General features: G+C 40.7%; 2 protein-coding genes across 2 annotated transcripts; one reads left to right on the forward strand and one right to left on the reverse strand.

The window, feature by feature from the left end:
* Window positions 1–740: 740 nt before the first annotated feature.
* Window positions 741–15,081, forward strand: LOC144531504 (bone morphogenetic protein 1-like). Its single transcript, XM_078271668.1, has 20 exons — window positions 741–858; window positions 4,882–4,992; window positions 5,093–5,233; window positions 5,359–5,476; window positions 6,327–6,505; window positions 6,611–6,716; window positions 7,755–7,879; window positions 8,050–8,165; window positions 8,349–8,451; window positions 8,565–8,681; window positions 8,875–9,020; window positions 9,581–9,776; window positions 9,857–9,982; window positions 10,945–11,108; window positions 11,277–11,457; window positions 12,129–12,254; window positions 12,745–12,872; window positions 12,982–13,195; window positions 13,399–13,649; window positions 13,740–15,081. Exons 1-20 carry the CDS (start codon window positions 741–743, stop codon window positions 13,872–13,874), a joined length of 2,901 nt encoding a protein of 966 aa, XP_078127794.1. The 3' UTR covers window positions 13,875–15,081.
* Window positions 15,082–15,400: 319 nt separating this feature from the next.
* On the reverse strand, window positions 15,401–19,422 carry trim69 (tripartite motif containing 69). Its single transcript, XM_078271669.1, has 6 exons — window positions 18,673–19,422; window positions 18,255–18,350; window positions 17,743–17,976; window positions 17,037–17,059; window positions 16,838–16,953; window positions 15,401–16,675 (listed from the first exon to the last, which is right to left on the reverse strand). Exons 1-6 carry the CDS (start codon window positions 19,300–19,302, stop codon window positions 16,131–16,133), a joined length of 1,644 nt encoding a protein of 547 aa, XP_078127795.1. The 5' UTR covers window positions 19,303–19,422; the 3' UTR covers window positions 15,401–16,130.
* Window positions 19,423–19,462: the final 40 nt, after the last annotated feature.

Below are 19,462 nucleotides of genomic sequence, written 5' to 3' on the forward strand. Positions count from 1 at the left end.
AGAATCTTCTCTTGCCATTGCTGCATGGCACTGCGCAGCAGTAAAGTGGCTCAGATGAAAAGCAGAAAACAGGATTTATGTTTTTTAAAAGTTGACACTGCTAAATTTAAGTGGGCAAACTAAATGCAGCAGTTTGCTTTTATGGTTTACATGTGATATTCACAGGGATGGATGCACTGAGGAGGTCTCATCACACTCAGTAAGTGGATCCTTTCCTCTCTTAAATTGTTATTTAGTTCTGTTCTTCAGAGAGCAGAGGCAAAGAACCTGCAGGTGGTGTATCCAGTCAAGATTCAACACCTATTGAGCATATATTTGAAACAGTCTCAAGAAAGAGACATTAAAGCGTTTCTCTTGTTGTCAATCTATACTGATAATTTTGCTCCAAAATGATTCTCTCTATGGGCCACCAGAAGAACAAAAAAAAATGTAAACAGAAAGAAAGAAACATTAAATGAGGTACAACACTTATATCCACATTATGTAAATGGAATGACCCATCTGCCTGCAGGTGAAGTACCCCTCTGGCTTCAGATGCACGGATGTGTGTGTTTTGCTGTGAACTGTGCGCGCTCTGCTCTCGGTCCTGCATGGCAGCAAATCACTGCAGCACAATGGAGACGTGAAAAAACAACGCTGTGTTTCTAAAATCACACCGCCGCTATCGAGCAACCTTTTTGCGCTCTTTCCTCTTCCTACAATTACAAACTTTACACCTTGTAGATATTTGATCATAAGTAATGGAAGTCGCTCCAACACTCCTGTTGCTGCTGTGCGGTCTGCGCGTTTCTCTGGCGGCTGATTGGGAGTTTACCTACCTCGGTGATGCCATAGACTACAAGGATCCCTGTAAAGCCGGTACAGTGCATTTTACGGGTTCTACGAAAAGATCGTTTGCATTTCTTTTTGTGTGTATATAGCTATGCGTGTTTTGCCAAAATCCATAGCCCAATAAAGGTCATAATCACTGTGACCTAAGACATTTATAAAGTTAAATGTAGCTCTTAATGATGTAGATGTGAAGACAGTTAGCAATTTAGGATTACATGTAGGCAAAAAAAAAAAATGCAAAAGATAACCTCCATATTTTCATCCTATTGTTAGTTAATTGACAGTTAATTGAGTGTTAACCTACAGAAGATGAAGAACTAATACTTTCACAGTCAAACCTGTAATTTCTTCATTTGTTACTTTATTTGAAGATGTTTGTACCACTATACTTGCTCTGTGGGAATCTGTTTAATCTCGGTTTAAAGTAAAACAAGTGTATTGCTATCATGGTTGAGACAAATCACTTGACAACTCTCGAGTACTGTTCGAGTATAGGTAGTGATGGAAGAAGTACAACACTATGAAAATACCCCATTACCAGTAAATGTCTTGTATTTATGGTTTTACTTATGTAAAAGTACAAAAGTATAAGCAGCTAATTGTAATGTAAAGTATCAAAAATAAAAGTACATACATATTACGTGACAGTATGGCCCCTTTTATGATGCTGTATTATTATTATTATTATTATTATTATTATTATTATATTATTTTATTGAGCAAAATATAGATTTTTAAATTGCTGTAATAACTACAGCTGCCAAATAAATGTAGTGGAGTATAAGTAGCTTAGAATGGATGTTCTCAAGTGAAGTACAAGTAAAGTTGTACTTCGGTGCAGTACTTGATTAAATGTATTAAGTGACATTCCACTGCTGGTTTTAAGTTTAAGGGATCATAGGTTTGAAGCAAGTCTCACATGTTTATGTAAAATAAAATAAAAAATAAAAAATAATCTAGAGTTAAAAAGAAACATCCAATAAAACATAGCTTATTGATATTATATGCAGATACTATACAGGACACTGCTGACATTTCAATCTTGCATCATGAATTAAATGTCAAATCTAAACTAATTGGCATGACGCTGCCAGAGTGTCTCTCATTTAGTAAATCTGTTTGCCTTCTCTCGTGTTAAAGAATATACAACTTTTCCATAATGGAACACGCCAAACAATTACTTTGGTTATTAGAGGGCCTCCAGCTGGTTGGGGTCCCTTTTCACTTGTGACTTCTGAAACTTTCAAAACACACCACTCTTCTTCCGCGAGGCAGTTGCCTGGAGACTAGAGGTCATTGAGGCCGTGCCAGCGCAGTCCTCGGCTGGACGCTGGTGAAATCCCTCTGGCTTCAGGGCATGGGGTGCACACTGCAGGGGTGACAGTCATTTACAGTCACCCTTTGCATGAGTGAATTCACTTCAAAGGCAGACACAGGGCCTGCTCTGTCTTTTCATTTGGACTTTCAAAGGTTGTTACATCACATGGCTAAATTAGGTATTTAATGGGAACGACACTAGTGAGCTGTTCTGTTCGACTAGTACAACATGAGATCTATACAGGAGGTCATAATAATGGAAACAAAATGTTAATCCCATAGAGGGAACAGAAAACATGGTCAGAATGTGTGTGTGATGTTTTGAAGTCTGGATTTAGATGTACCTCTCTGTGTAGTCTTTGTCAGTTACCGGAGCAAGAAAATCCTAATTTGGGCTTCAGAATTAGCTATTGAGATTCTAATGCCTTGTGTGTTGTGGTTTGACTTTGTATTTCAATCACAAGTTAAAGGTTTTCCACTCACTTCAACATGTTTTGTTGGAGCCAACAATCCGACTTTAGTCCAATTTTCTGTCCAAGACAATCATTCCAGCTTTTGGCATGTTTGATTTCTTATGATTGCTCTTCTTTGTCTCCCAATCTTCAGCTGCTGAGGTTGAATTAACTGAAATGAACCATCTTTTTCAGCACATGTTGAGTCTTCAGCACTTTCACCACTTTTATCTTCCAGGTTCTATGCTACGCTGCTATGTAACATCAACATCAATTACAAGTTAAACAATAATAACTATCAATTACAAGTAAAAGTCCTGCATTCAAAATGTAATTTAAATAAAAGTGAGTATTATTAGTAAAATGTGCTTATAGTATTACAAATAAAAAGCACTCATTATGCAGAATGACCCCTTTCAGAGTTGTATATAGTTTTGTGGACTCACATTGTAAGAATACCAACATATTTTGTTATCATTGAGTTAATGATTCTGAGCAAATTTTAATTACAAACATGCCAAAATTAGCTATTGAAGTTTTTGATTTGTGAAGATTTGTGTCTGATGTGCTGTTTGGTTATTTAATGTGTAGTTTCGCTTACATTTGTCATGTCATGACATATTGGCCTGTTATTACTGGAAAATATTGATTTCAAATATGTGTAAGTTTGTGTTTCAAGTGTAAGCAGCATTTTAATGTTTTTTTTCTATGGTCTATGGTTGTAACCGGTTCAGGGGAAGCTAATTGTTTGTGGTTTAATCTAACAAGTAGACATAGATGTGTTTTGTCTATATTAGATAAACTAACAATACTACAATACTAGAGTAAATGTACTTAATATCTTTCCATTTTAGTTTTGAAAAGAAACACAGCCAATCAGTGGTAAATGATACCAATGAAGATCACCTTAACCCCTATTTTAGAAATCTCTGTTTGGTGTCAAAGGGCAAAATCAGATCATGATTGTGATCATTCTGTCTACATAGCAATTCATACTTGGCATATTACAGTATGTTAAAAGATGAAGCCTGAGGCTGACATTATTATGCTGTTAAATGTGATCAAGAACAACTCTGGGCCTCGTACAAAACACAAGAATAATGTGTGGGATCTCCATGCTGCTAAACACACACACAAAACAAACATACAGTGACCCAGCGTTCAGTGTTCAGAGAATAATCACGATTCAGATGGTTGGTCACATGTGATTCATTTGAAAAAGACAATGAGTTTCCTCTCATCATTTTTTGCCACTGAGAGAAATATGTTTAGTCCGTATAGTAAAGCTGTTAAAAGCTGCACTACTTCACCATATCAGGCATGTGAAGGTCTTTGCTCTGATGTAAAGGACTTTACTCCTGGGTTAATGAGTTGCTGAGCATGAATATGGAAACATATCCCTGACCAGGGCACTTCAACAGAGTTGTGTAAATTTGGGGAAAAAACAACTATGCAGACGTCATAGGTTGTTCATATGAAGCTCCTATAATGGCTCTTAATGGTTTCTTAAAGGTTCTTTGCCATTTGAGTATCTAAGTCCAGCACAGTGTGATCACAATCCTGTAAAGTATTCAGTTCACATCTTCATTCTTTAAAATGACGCAGTAGCTGGACAGTTCTCTAATATGTTTTAGTTTCTGTGCTCAGGAGGTGTATTTACTGATCAAACAGACACATGGGGTCCCGTTCTTTTCAGGACAGAGATTTGCACTAAAGACACAATAAAGCATGCAGTGAGTTTGGGCTGCTGTTTGCAGGAAAAGAACACTACTAAAATTCAGAGATAAAGTTTAAAAATCAGTTAAAACTGGTTCTGTCTGTGCGAAGCAAATCATTGAACCCACTCCTCAAACACCATACTGCATGTAGCGAGTGTGAGCTAGTGAGCTTTGAGTGACTTGCTTTTTTGCCAAGAGTTGGGTGCGAAGATTGATACTACTCTCATATCTCTTCATTAAACATGAAGCCACAGCCAGCATATGGTTAGCTTAGCTTAGCATAAAGACTAGAAATGCCTGGCTCTGTCCAAAGGTTTAAACAAATTGCCTAAAGCTCACTAATTCACATTTTTATATCACATTTGTTTTAGTTCTGCACATAATCCTCCATAAAACCACAGGGTGTTTTTACACTTTGGGTATTGTACGAATAAAACAAACAAGATAATGTGGCAATTACTGCTGGCTGTAGCTTTTTATGATCATGTCAATTTATTGTTTTATTTTTAACATTATTTCATCTTCATGTATTGTTTATCTGTGTGTTCTTCGGTTTGCCCCAGCTGCCTTTTTGGGAGATATCGCCCTTGATGAAGATGACCTCCGCATGTTCAAAGAAGCCCACAGCAGTGATGGAGCACAGCACACTGACCAGACCAACCACACAGACTCAGGTATCAAAGCAGGATTACATTTACTAATCTATGAATAATTCTGACTGACTGTATAGTGAGTTCAAATAAAGGGATTATGATCAATGCAGATGTTTTACAGTTAACAGTTCCAGCGTCAGGAGGAGTAAGAGAGCTGCAGACAGAAAGAGTCTCCATCGTCGAAGGAGAGCAGCCACCTCCAGACCTGAGCGAGTGTGGCCGGATGGCATCATCCCGTATGTGATCAGTGGGAACTTCACTGGTGAGTTCTGAATGAAAAATTATTCATATATTCTCACATTGGAGTCTGCTATATACAGCCAGCATGTGTCCGTTGCCTTGTGCGGGTTTGACATTCTGAAGCTGTCAAACTCTAATTCCCATCAGGCAGTCAGAGAGCCATTTTCCGACAGGCGATGCGTCACTGGGAGAAACACACTTGCGTAACATTCACTGAGAGGACGACTGAAGAAAGCTACATCGTTTTCACCTACCGACCTTGTGGGTGAGTTGGCTCATTCACCATTTTTAAATCATTTATTTGGTTTGTTTCATTTAATGCCTCAGCCTGTAGGCCAGTGTCTTCACTCACATCACAGAAATTTTGATTGATTTTGTTTCTACTGTGCAAGGCATTTATTGATTTATTTTCATTTTTATGTGATGTGAAAGTCACATCACATAAAGTGTTTTATGTGTTTTATGTTTTATCTTCCTTTAGCTCATTGTTTTGGTTTTCTGGCCCAAAACTTTTTTTTCTGTTTAGTTCACTCGCACTGTTCTCATCACCGTTATTTCTAACCACAGCAGGCAACTGTTTTTATCGAAAAAAACAATATACACTACCTGCCCAGCACCCTACAAGAGACAAAGTTGGCAATTAGCTGGTGAACATAGTGGAACATTTAGTCGCTACATAGCCCAATATTTCCCTCAGGAGTTGGCGAGCAAAGCAGAGCTAAAAGAAGAGTGAATATTAAACTCATTCGCAATTTGTCAGGTGGCTGGAAACATATCTCCAAATGAATGCTAATGTTGTTCCGTGTCTGCTAGATGTGTAAAAAGCAACTGTTTCCTAACATGTTCTTGCAAACATTATGTTTGTATGTGACAAATTACAAAACTCAAGTTTGAAGAGTCGGCTAATTAACTGTCGAAGTATCTGGAAATAAATGGAAGGCAATGGCTGCCAGGGGCTGTAGAAAAATTACATCAAAGAACCTAAAACTGTTAAACTGTTTGAACTTGCAAACACATGGTTGTATGGTCCTTTAATATTCACAGGCAGCAAAGAATCAGTGTTAGTTCTGTCAGTGCTCCAGGATGTGGAGCTAAACGGTGTTGCCCCCCTGCAGGTGTTGCTCCTATGTGGGGAGGAGAGGTGGCGGCCCTCAGGCCATCTCTATAGGAAAGAACTGTGATAAGTTTGGCATTGTGGTGCATGAACTCGGCCACGTGATCGGCTTCTGGCACGAACACACACGTCCAGACCGTGACGAGCATGTAAGCATCATCAGAGACAACATCCAACCAGGTACTGTTACTGTGTTGAAAAGAAAAGTGTGAAAATGTGTGTGCTCACTGACCCTCCAGATGTTTCCCCTTGCACTCAGTCCACTGATTATCTGTAAATGAATAGGACAGGAGTATAACTTCCTAAAGATGGAGCCAGGCGAGGTCGACTCTCTTGGGGAGGTATACGACTTCGGCAGCATCATGCATTATGCAAGGAATACATTTTCCAGGTTGGCATTGTGATCCTTCTTATGTTTTTCTTTCCTAAAGTTAGTTTTGTGTTAAAGCAAATGCAAGGATCACTTTCATTTCCTAAGTGTACTTTGTTTTCAGCTCCACCGTTGTTCACATTAACAGGCCATTAAACAGCTCCACAGAGGCAATTATTGGCTCAAGAGCCTAACTGTTGAGCATTTGGTGATTCACTCTGTCGACCCTGCCTGTATATTTTAACTGGCAACATACAGTGCACCAGCCTGCTCCTTAACCAGGCAATCATCACCACTACTGTACCTTACTTGTGACAATCAGTGATTAAACTCTGTTGCATTTCTGGCGTTTAGAGTTTGAATTGACTACATATTTCCCTAATAAGAGTTCTGACTTGTTACTGTAGTTGCACAATATCAATTAATACAGGGTTTATGGTCATTTGACCTCCCTAACTGCCCTCTTATATCATGCTGCATTATCAGCTGATCTACTACACTGACCTGGTGTTTGTCCCGTCATTCAGCTCTGCTAAACAAGCTCCATAGGAAACCTCAGGGGATTTGATCCTTTATTGTCACAGAAATGGTTTCACACTAGTCTCCTTTTCATTTCTGTCTTGTGCATGTTGTTGCCCCGTTGCTTTTCTCTGTGCTTTGGTTTTTTACCTCCATCGCCGCTTTGCTGGTCTGGGTCATGGAGGCGAGCCAAGCTAAATAAAGGCCTGGCAGTTTAGGCTTTGTTGAACAATTTGGGCTGGAGTGGCCGTTTTCTCTGGCATTCAGGAGCGGGCTCCACTGAGCCGGCTGGCACAGTCGAAAGGCCCCATTCAGAGTGCTCTGTTTGCACATGCCTGTCATTCATGGGTGCATCACCATGGGAACTGTGCAAGGGTGCGCTCCAAATCTCGTAAGAGATTATCATAAGAGATTATCAGAATCAATAAAGTATCAAGGTGTTGAACAGGAGTCGGATCTTAAAAAAAAGAAATCTGTCTCTCTACGTGAACCTTTGAAAAACAAAGTGAACAGCTCGCTTTTGTGATTCGTCTGAAACAGGGGCATCTTCTTAGACACGATCTTGCCCCGTTATGACGTCAATGGAGTCAGGCCACCTATTGGACAGAGGACCAGGCTGAGCAAAGGGGACATTGCACAAGCCCGAAAACTCTACCAGTGTGCAAGTAAGCTGCAATAATACTAATTTTAGACTTTCATTTTCAAAGCCAATTAGATATTACACATCATGACTGTGAACCATGAATGGGCACTGTTCTTCATTCTGAGACTTTAATGTTATTTCTGGGATCTATTATAATATAACCAGGTATGTTATGGTGTGTTGTTGTTAAAGGGTGTGGGGACAGCCTGCAGGACAGTGCAGGAAACTTCTCTTCTCCTGGTTTTCCGAACGGCTACTCAGCGTACGCTCACTGTGTCTGGATGATTTCTGTCACTCCTGGAGAGAAGGTGAGTGATGGTTAATAAGTGGAAGCATCAATTCAATAAGGGCTAGACACTTCACCAGATTGAGCAAGTTACTGACTTAACGAATGCCCACAGTCTGCAACCTCATTGTTAGATGCCACTAAATCTTGATACCAAATTTTTCTTGTAACAATCTGCCCTCCATGTGTGTCTCCTGTCTCATAGATTGTGTTGAATTTTACTTCCATGGACCTCTTCAGGAGTCACTTGTGTTGGTACGACCATGTGGAAGTCCGAGACGGGTTTTGGAGAAAAGCTCCTCTGAAAGGTCTTTAACTTTGATATACAATAGACTCCCTCTCTCTCCGCTGAGTATCATGTCATTACCTTGATGCAGTGTCTAAGCACCGTGAAGTATTGTTTTTTCATGCACTTTGGCAGGCCGTTTTTGTGGAGACATGCTTCCAGATCCAATCATCTCAACCGACAGTCGACTGTGGATTGAATTCAGAAGCAGCAGCAGCTGGTTGGGCAAAGGCTTTTCAGCAGTCTATGAAGGTACAACATTGACAATATGTGGATTTTAATACGCTCTTTTTATATGCTACATTCTCATGTGAACCATTAGCATTTACAGTAGGTTTTTCCAGATTTTACATTTCCTTTTAACTGTATAATGTAGGCAACTAAAGGTAGAAATATAGAAAGCCAATCTCTGAATGAAACAAATCACTTCTCACCTCCTGTGCAGCCATTTGTGGGGGAGAGGTGAAGCGGGACAGCGGCCAGATCCAGTCCCCCAATTATCCTGATGACTACCAGTCCAACAAAGTGTGTGTATGGCAAATCACAGTGGCAGAGGGTTTCCATGTTGGCCTCTCCTTTCAGTCATTTGAGGTAAAATAACTTTTATTTTGATTGTCTGCATGTTAATTAAAGCTGCATAGTAAGTAGTTTCTCTCAGCGCATCCACATGATACAAGCCTTCAGTGATCTTGCACCACCCCCACCCCTCCTCCACGGAGTTACTTGTAACCAATAAGGACACGGAGGATTAAAAAAACATGATGGACTCTTCAAAAGAGGTAATTATCTTCGCTCGATTTTCTGCGTGTCGAAAGTCGCCGGACGACACTATTTTCTAAACACAGCCATACTGAGAAATACAGAGAGAGTTTTGTGGAGCTGGTAATCTTAATTAGCTTTGTATCAACTCAATGGCTTGAATGAAACAGACATTCATTAACATAAAAAGTTATACACTAAAGGAAATATCTCCAAAATAAATGGCCAAACTGGGAGAGTGCTTCACAAACCACGCTCCCTCAGGTAGCTTGGAACTTTATTTTTGGTAATTCTTACTTTTGTGTCGATTGCCAGGTCATTGAAAGGCAAGAAGCACCATCATCTGCTGTAATGTCTCTTTGCACACTTCTCTGTCCTTGCTTCTACTGCAGATTGAGAGACATGACAGCTGTGCCTACGACTATGTGGAGGTGAGGGATGGCAGCTCAGAGAGCAGCCCGCTGCTCGGCCGTTTCTGCGGCTACGACAAACCTGACGACATCAAAAGTAGCTCCAACCAGCTCTGGCTGAAGTTTGTGTCGGATGGCTCAGTCAACAAAGCTGGGTTTGCGGCCAACTTTTTCAAAGGTCAGTAAGTAATTTCAGTCACAAACTGACAACGATAAAAGAACATTTGGTTTAATTTTGTCAAATATTTCATTTGGCAGAGATGGATGAGTGCTCCAGACCTGACAACGGTCACTGTGAGCAGCAATGTCTGAACACGTTGGGCAGCTACAGATGTGCTTGTGACCCCGGATATGAGCTGGCAGCTGACAGACGTAGCTGTGAGAGTGAGTGTAGAGCACCACTCCACACACTAAAAGCTTGCAAGCTAGTTCAACTCTAGTATGCACTCTGCTCCAAGTGTAGCAGCCTCCTCTCACTGCAACATATATTCAATGCACCCTTTTGATTACTTCAAGTGAAAGTTTCTGGAGGAGAGTACATTTAAAGGATCAATACCCCTCTAATATCTTTCTGTTAAATATAAGACTACAGCCTGCAACATGTTAGCTTAGCTTAGTTTAAAGACTGGAAACAGGGGTAAACAGCTAGCCTGGCTCTGTCCAAACATAATTAGATCTGCCTTTCAGAACCTGTTTGCCCCTGTTTCCAGTCATGAAGCTAAGCTATCTACCTACAGTTGTAGTTGTCGAATTTGTTGAATTGAGTTTCTACAACAACAAAATAACCTCAAACAGGCCTGAGGATAGCAGCTGGGAACTATCGACTTAGACAACAAGGTCAAAAATATGTTTGTTATTTATTTAAGTTTTTATAACGAACACAGGGCATTGTGAGAAAGAGGTCTCATCTCTTTTGCACAGTTGAGACATGACTCCCTGAGAGTCTCTTTTCTACCACAAGAGGGCAGTACCTTGACGGTACATTACAGCACTGATTTTATTAATCTTAACAGTACAAATAGGAATTACATTTCCCTTCAGTACAATTTGGTGAATTTCTTGATTTTTATAGAAGAAGAAAAAAATTATTCTTCAACCTTTAATAACTATGATTTATTCCAGTACCTCAATGTCCTGTTACATCGATTATACTTGGTCATAACTTTATTTCTTGAAATGTATTTGTAAGTAACAGAAAATGTAAATTGAGAGTTTTTTTTTTTTTTGCAGATAAATTATTAAATAATAGTTTGAAGAATTTACAAATTGACACGAATGGGTGTTATGTAATTTATGTTATGGAAGTGTTTCTCTCACACTTCTACCACTGTGTTTTCTCCCACCAGCAGCTGCCTGTGGCGGGTTCATCACCAAGCTTAATGGCTCCCTCACTACCCCCGGGTGGCCCAAAGAATACCCACCCAACAAGAACTGCGTGTGGCAGCTGGTGGCACCCATTCAGTATCGCATCACTCTGGTGTTCGATGTGTTCGAGACCGAAGGGAATGATGTAAGTTAACGAAAGTGATGTTTTTCTGTTAATCGGTAATATATCATAGTCTTTCTGCAGACATTTTCAGATACATACAGATACAGACACATCAGATAACCTGCTAAATTCATTCATAATTTCCCAGGCCAATTGCCGTAAGTAAAATTGTCCAGTGTTTACCATCAGGTGTGTAAATATGATTATGTGGAGGTGCGCAGTGGGTTGACTTCAGACTCAGAGCTTCATGGGAAGTTCTGTGGAGCGGAGAAACCCGAGGTCATCACCTCCCAACAAAACAGCATGAGGATCGAGTTCAAGTCTGACAACACCGTCTCCAAGAAGGGCTTCAAAGCTCACTTCTTCTCTGGTAAGTCATGAAGAGTGAAGTATTCCGGAAATACTGAGGAAGTATTACGTAATGTCCAAGACTTGGTACAGTAAGAAGGTCAAAACCATCACTCTACTCTGATAACAATGCAAGCAGCTGTCTTCAGTTTCTGACACAAGAGTGGAGGCAGTGTTGTTTGACTCTTTGTGAAGCTTGGATCTAATTTTGCACAACTTAATAATTTAGTGGCATGCTTTGTGTTTAAGTCAAATAAATCGCTTAATTGCACATTCAGAATCACATTTTTCATTATTTACATTTGTTCTTATTTCGGTCCAAGTGTTTGTAATTATTTTTAATTAGTATTGTAAAGAATATTTCATTGCAAAATACTATTCAACAAACTTATAAAAATATGGAGAGTACTTAATGCCACATCAGCTTGAATAAATATTCTGTTCTGTGGACAGGAAGAACTGATTTTTAACATAAGGCTCTCACCCAAGAGATGTTTTGCTGAAAGATGACCCAGGGTTGTTTCATACTGCAGATTTTTCTTCCTTGAGTAACACAGAAAGCCTTTGTGTCTGCACTCAGCAGCAGATCTGGGCCAAAAATGTTAACTTGATATGTTTTCTGCTGCCTATGTGGACAGATTCACATGTTGTGCAAAGGAATTTTGCATTACAATTCTTTAAACATCTCAACAGATATAGACGAATGCTCCAAAGAAAATGGTGGCTGCCAGCATGAATGTGTGAACACCTTCGGGAGCTACAGCTGTCAGTGCCGCAGCGGCTTCATGCTGCATGATAATAAGCATGACTGCAAGGAAGGTACTGAAGGTGTTTCTGCTCTCCTCTCATATATATATATATATATATATATATATATATATATATATATATATATATATATATATATATATATATATATATATATATATTTTATATATATATATATAACCTTTATTTGACCAGGAGAAACCCATTGATATTAAGAATCTCTTTTTCAAAGGTGACCTGGATGTGTTTGATTCAAAGGGTCATTTCACTCAAATTCCAGTCCTTTGAGTTTATCACCCCGCCCTGACCTCGTGAAAATCAGCTTACACCTGCTGGAACCATTTAAAGTCACGAAAGGACATAATCTGGGGCGTTCAACTTTCTTACTTTGTTTGATATATCTTATTTTTATATACAGTTCATTATTCATTATGCCTATTAAAAGTATAATACCCCAGAGGACACTTGTGTTGAAGAGGAGGAAATGATGTGACCATTCAGTGATGCAGCTTTCATTGTTTTATTCTGAATTGTTTTTCAGCGGGCTGTGATCACGCTGTTAACACTGTGTCAGGCACAATAAGCAGCCCCAACTGGCCTGATAAGTATCCCAGCAAGAAGGCCTGCACCTGGTCTCTGTCCACAACCCCAGGCCATCGTATCAAAATTGTATGCCAATGAATGGTTTTTTTTTTTGTATTTAAACTTTATTGTCAAATTAAAGACTTGAAAAACAACTTATCAAGGTAATTCATAGCTTTTTTAAAACGTCTCGCAGGTTTTCAATGAGATCGACATGGAGTCTCATCTGGAGTGCGCTTACGACCATCTGGAGATCTACGACGGGCGTGACACCCGTGCCCTGATTCTTGGACGCTTCTGTGGCACCAAAAAGCCTTCTCCAGTCGTCTCCAGTGGCAACAAAATGTTCCTGCGTTTTTTCTCTGACAACTCAGTGCAGAAGAGAGGCTTTGAGGCTTCATACAGAGCAGGTGTGCAAATCAACCGTAACTTTTCTGCCACCAAAAAGCCTGGAAAATTAGTAAAATGGCACTTTGGAGAAAGAATAGAATACCAAAAATGTGACATTTTAACTATGGCTTTGTTTTCTGCTGTGTTTAAAAAGCTGCATTCTTTCCTCTCTTTTACGAGTTCCTCTTTTTGACCCTCTAATTTTGTGGTTGTGAATTCCCAGAATGTGGAGGAAGCCTGAAAGCCGAGGTCAAGACAAAAGATCTCTACTCTCATGCCCAGTTTGGAGATAACAACTACCCCGGTGGCTCCGACTGTCTGTGGGTGGTCTCTGCTGAGAAGGGTTACGGAGTGGAGATCATCTTCCAAGTGTTTGAGATCGAGGAGGAGGCAGACTGCGGGTATGATTATGTGGAGCTGTATGACGGCGCTGACATCAAGTCTCCGAGGCTGGGACGATATTGTGGATCTGGGGTAAGGCTAAAAATATCAGTCTTGTGTAGTAATCACTATTTAAATTATTCTTCAAAAAGCATCTCTCTTTGTCTTCTTCCTTTCCCTCAGGCCCCAGAGGAAGTCTACTCAGCCGGGGACGCCATAGTTTTAAAGTTTCACACAGATGACAGCATCAATAAAAAAGGCTTTCATGTACGCTACACAAGCACAAAGTTCCAGGACACGTTACACGCAAGCAAGTGACTCTCTGAAACTACCCCAAGCCTAAATAGAGACTTCACCCCTAACATTTGGTCAGACACACCCATCTCCAGGCGAGGAGTGAATGCATGGATTTATACCACAAACACCAACCTGCATACTTTACATTCACATCTGTTAGACAGAGTGAAACCATGCAGACAAATTGCATCTTTACTGTTCCTCATTATATAGCTATATAGGATGAAAGGCGGGGACTAATTTGCATTGATTATTTCGAGTATATTCAGTGACACCGCCTGTAATGAGCTGATTACGTCATAGAACTGTGTTGAGATATAAAATGTATATATTGTGAAATAGTGTTTTTTGATGTCATAATATCAACTGTGTCACCTTTTCTGGGATGAAAGTTCACTTCTAATGAATGGAATGCACTTTGTTGTATTATATCACTGGCACATGACAATAATAATGAGTATGGCGGACAAAAAAAATCTAATATGTTTAAAGCTCAGTTTTTTACTTTTGTGAAGTTTTTGAGTTCACATCCAGTACATTAACATTCCCTTACAGCATATTTTGAGTGAGTATATTGAGCCTGTGCTTTTTATTCTCTTGCAACAAACAGCAGTACAGCATGACAATGGATGAAATTAGCGCCACATTCTTCAATTCATCCAATATTTTCCCTTTACATCTGCTAATCAGTAAACATTTTCTATGCTGACCTTAAACAGCTAGATATTTAGATTTTGCTTTACCCTCACTGATTTTATTTCTTAACTCGCTCCAGTGAGTAAAAGTGTACTCATAAGGTTGTCGGTACACTGTGACATCACCGATGGGTGTGGTTACAGGTGCAACAGAACCCACATCTTGCAGGGTGTGGTCAGAAGAGCAACTTGAAACCAAAGATGAAAGTGAAACACTGCTTTTCAGCCTGGTATTAAAGAAGGGAAATTCACTTACAGGACACACACAGACACACAGACACACACATACAACATGACTGTGGTCAAAGAAAGAACAAAGGGAGAAAGGCAGCACATACAGCCTCTCATGAAGGATTGCTCCTGAGGGAGTTGTTTCCTTTCTGTGCTCATGACCTCATGATGAGGACAGTAACTCTTAAACAATGACCCATAGTGCTTCAGAATCTACCGTATGTAATCAAATTACAAGGATGTTCTATTTATTTTTATGTTGGAATAAGCACTTTGGAAAAAAGTTTCAAGAAATGCTTTTTATTAAAATGTTACCCATATAATTTGGTGTGATATTGGGTGCCCCTTATTTACATCAGCTCTTGGGTCAGCCAGGGTAAACAGTTGGTACAGTGAAGACACCAAGCACAACAACGTGGAGATCCAAAATGAAAACCATTTCTTCACGTGAAAAAGACTATTACAATTTAAGTTGCTTTTACATGTCTTATTATCGTTCTGCAATCGTTCTAATCATCTTCCAGGGTCCCTGAGTGCACCGAATACATCATTAGTGTGACACCACATAATCAACTAAAACATAATGTAAATTTGTTTTAACATGTCAATAAACCCACAGTATAGAGTAATATTATATTTTATTGAATGTATTAGTTTATCATGCACAAGAAAAATTATTGAATCATTAAAATATTAGTGCACCACAACGATCAGGTAAATAGACAGTTTCACATTCATCACTGAAGCACAGCTTCTCTGAAATGAAATGCGTGGCAGTAGATCCAGTCAACAAACAAACTGAACAATGTGTTACAAAAGTGTTATTTAAAGGTTCCCTGTGGAGGTTTAGTCCTCTAGTAGCGCTATAGAGCTGTTTTTCAATGAGTGTGTCCCTGTTTTGGGATGCACACAATCCTACCAATGGTGGTACAGTGTTCCACTGATCAACGGGTGGCGGTAACACACCAAGATATGCTGCAATGTGCCAGCAAATAACATAAGAAGAAGACTGCAAGCTAGCAAGCATGGATGTGAACAATGCTGGAATTTGCAATTTTTTTTATGAGGAAGGAAATGCACTTGTTGGTTTGTTAGACCTCAAGGATACACACAATGTGTTTTGGTGAGCAATGCTGAATGTTTACTTGTGTTTGTTTGACAACTCCACAGGGCCCCTTTAAGATACATCTGTTACTATTGGACAAATACAGTAATTCTAATATCTAATGTACATTTTCAATTAGAAATTGGCCACTCTAATTCTGTACAGTACAAAGTACATTTTTACATGTTTGTTTGGTAACCTTTTACTCTTGTGTTCCCCTTTCAGTTATATTTTTCTCATAGGTTTCTAAATCTTTGGTAAGAAAACTTTGAGAGGCTCATTTTCATGCACTTTATCCAGAAAGCCCAAGTTGAAGTAAGGGTACAGTGTCTCAGTGAAGGTCTCTCTGAAGGTGTAGAGGTGTATCATGCACTCTGCGTTGTAAAAGGACACCAGGCCCCTCTTGTAATCCAGGTACACTCCGATCCTGGCCAGTGGCTCCTCCAGGGACAGGACTGTTGGGGGTGAAGTGCCAGCCATGTACTGTATCCCATAAGAAAGGGACAGAGTCCAGAAGCCGTTGGCTGGGAGGGCTTTGATGACTCCCTTTCTAGGCACTGACTCTCGGGCCACCCCCACAGTCCAGACTGTGCTGCTGTAGACTTCAATCTCCCAGTAGTGGCGCCCATGGGTGAAGCCCTGGCTTCCGAGCAGTGACAGGGCAGCGTTGAACCTGGAGGGGTTGTCCTGCACGGTGTGGTTAAAGGTCTGGTAGCGAACACAGGTGAGGGAGGAGGTCAGGCTGAGCCAAGGGTTGGCCGTGCTGGAGTTAAATGTGATGGCTGCTGGAACTAAAAACAGGAAAAGTATAAAATTATGAAATAAATTGAAAGATTCTTTGATAACACATGTTGGTGCTCAGATGATCAGTGTTGGTTTCTGTGTAATTTCCATACTTGCAGTTTACATTTTCAAAGTAAGGACCAATAGGACCAAAGTGTCACTTAAAGTACCTGGATAAATGCTTCCTTTCATCGATTTCCACACTCTGTACTGCAGGGGCCCCGCAAACCGACCCTCGCACAGACTGGGCGGTGTAAAAGGGGGTTTCTCAAACTTCAGTGAAGGCCTGCCAACAAAAGTAATGTCAGAACAGTAAAGAGAGAGAATAAAAACAGGCCCATCCTGGATAAATTGTTTCCCCACACTCACCTCTGGAGCAGGACTTTGATGCTCTGAAACGAGACCCAGGAATAAACAACGTTAAGAGAGACAGACGGGTGATTAGTTTTGTTGTATCTGAAAGACGAGAAATCTTTTTCCACATGACATCAATGTCTGAGCTCACACTATCCCACCCTGTGGGATCGCCCTGTGGCCGGGGGAAAGTCCCGCAGCCGTGGCCTGAGCTAAACTACTTATCCTCCAGATCAACGAGTGAGATCACTGGCCTACATCCTGTCTCCACTCACTACTCAAGTCTTTTGTTATTAGAAAAATAGCAACAGTGTTGCATTTTTACCAGTATATGTAAAACGGTACTCTTAAAATGAATGCAAACTGACATGCTCAACATGTTTATGGCCTTTAAGAATAGTGCACAAACTTAAACAGGATAGCCAAAATGGTCACACCCTGCTCAGTTAAGTCTTGAATGTTGATGTTGGTGCCTGTTTTGGCACGGAAATACATGACAGAATGATGTATAAAACTAACTTTCAGCCCACATTTTACATCTCCACTTTGTCTTGTTTCACTGGGATATAAATAGTTCTAGAAACAAATGACATTTGAAGTTTGAAATCAACAGCTCAGCATATATCGCCTTAATCATCCACAAAGCTGACTCATCGTGCTGTTAATAACTTCCAGATGGACTGTATTTATCGTGTATGAAGTTGATATGTGCTGAAATTACCCGGAGCAGAGTGAAGGCGTCCTGCTCTTTCAGTTTGTCCTCTATCTCGTGGACGGCTCTCTGCAGACGAGAGATCTCCACACACAGCAGGGCCTTGTGCTCGTCCAGTCGGATCAGCTCTCTGCGCTCCTCCGTCTTCAGCTTCACCTGCAGCAGCTTCTCCTCCTGGTACAGGAACTGGTGCAGGTCGCTGAACTGGGCTTCAATGCGTTGCTTCAGGTCAGCGGTGTGCTCCTAAGTAGGTGGAAGATGATGTACATTGTCACTGGGAGAAATCACTTACAGTGTTTTCACAAAGATGCAAACATTAAATCCATGCCATGCTTTGCTCTTTTGTACTGTAACAATCAAAATAAGAGACATTGTCACATATTTGCAGATATATCCATTCCTTTCTGGTAAAGTCTGATTGTAAGACATTGAATAAGTCAAAGTGGACATCCATAGTCCAGTAGTATTTGCAGTGTGTCCATTATGTAGAGTATGTGTGTTTTGGAAGCGTTTCCTCTCACCTTGAGCTTTTTAACCTCGTCCTCAGCTTCTCTGTCGCACTGCAGCGCCGTGTTGAGCTCAACTTTAAGGGAATCCATGGAGCTGTTAAGAGACGCCTGACAGGACAGAGACACATCATTGCATACTGACCCGGCAGCCCGCTTCGCATTTCTGATACAATGTCACATCTGCGTTTACTAGTTGTTTTGGCGCAAAAACAATACATAGATACAGATCATAAATTTATACATGAAAAATAGATTATCACCTGCAGTGATGTCATTTACAATTCAGATGTAGGATGTAGTAAAAGAAAGTTTCCACCATTACAATGACCATATGTACTGTACTATGCCCTAAGTACTGAGATGCATCCTAATGTGTAGACATTTTGAAAATAAACAGAAATCATTCAAACTCATAAAACAAAGAACTCACCCTGTACTTCTGTTCAGCCTCCTGTACACACACCATGGTATGATTCCTGTGCTCCTGGGAGAGGCCACACACCAGACACACCAGTTCCTGGTCCTCCTCACAGTAAAGCTTCAGCTCTTCTCTGTGTCTGCTGCAGCGTGGGACCGGAGCTTGAACCCTCTCTGTCATGCCAACATCTGCCAGGCGAGGGCCAGTTCCGCTCTCCTCCAGACCCTGACAGTAGCTCTCTACTATGTTGGCAACGATGCGGTTGGGTCTGTAGCTTTGCCCGGGGTACACCTTCCTGCACTGAGGGCAGGAGCCTGTGCCTCCCTGAATGGGCCCCCGGGGGCCGGTCCAGTAGCCCTCAATGCACCCCTGGCAAAAGGTGTGATCACAGGGCAAAGACACCGGCTGCTTGAAAAGATCCAAGCAGATGGAGCAGGTAAGATCTCTGCTGATTCTGTGTGCTGAGCTTTTGGTTACTTTTCCAGCTATGGGAGGCTGTCGCAGCTTTTCCATCGCTGCAGCAAAGTCTTCTTCCTTTGGTTTCCAACTTTTCTTGTCTGGCTTTATCCCCTGGTTTAGTTTTTCCAAGTTCTGCAGATAAACTGTCTGGATTTTCTTCACTTCTTTCTGATTTTTACTCATTCCTTTGCCTTGATTGTTTTCTTTTGTTCTGAGTGTACAGCTGGACCTCCACGTCCTTCCTCTCCTGCAGAGTGTGGCTGCTTTTTTTGGCCTCCAGTCTTCCTGTTGATTGTGGGGAAATGAAGTGGGTGGTGCTGAAGCAGCCACAGCCTTTTACATC

The sequence above is a fragment of the Sander vitreus genome, chromosome 16, assembly GCF_031162955.1.
Source record: "Sander vitreus isolate 19-12246 chromosome 16, sanVit1, whole genome shotgun sequence".
NCBI classification, from domain to species: domain Eukaryota; kingdom Metazoa; phylum Chordata; class Actinopteri; order Perciformes; family Percidae; genus Sander; species Sander vitreus.

Coding starts and splice junctions, on each gene's coding strand:
- LOC144531504 (XM_078271668.1), top strand. CDS start 741: ATGGAAGTCGCTCCAACACTCCTGTTGCTGCTGTGCGGTCTGCGCGTT. Junction 9,983..10,944: donor TGACAGACGTAGCTGTGAGA/GTGAGTGTAGAG, acceptor TTCTCCCACCAG/CAGCTGCCTGTGGCGGGTTC. Junction 12,255..12,744: donor TAAGCATGACTGCAAGGAAG/GTACTGAAGGTG, acceptor ATTGTTTTTCAG/CGGGCTGTGATCACGCTGTT.
- trim69 (XM_078271669.1), bottom strand. CDS start 19,302: ATGAGTAAAAATCAGAAAGAAGTGAAGAAAATCCAGACAGTTTATCTG. Junction 18,351..18,672: donor AGGCTGAACAGAAGTACAGG/GTGAGTTCTTTG, acceptor CTGTCCTGTCAG/GCGTCTCTTAACAGCTCCAT. Junction 17,060..17,742: donor ACGCCTTCACTCTGCTCCGG/GTAATTTCAGCA, acceptor GTCTCGTTTCAG/AGCATCAAAGTCCTGCTCCA.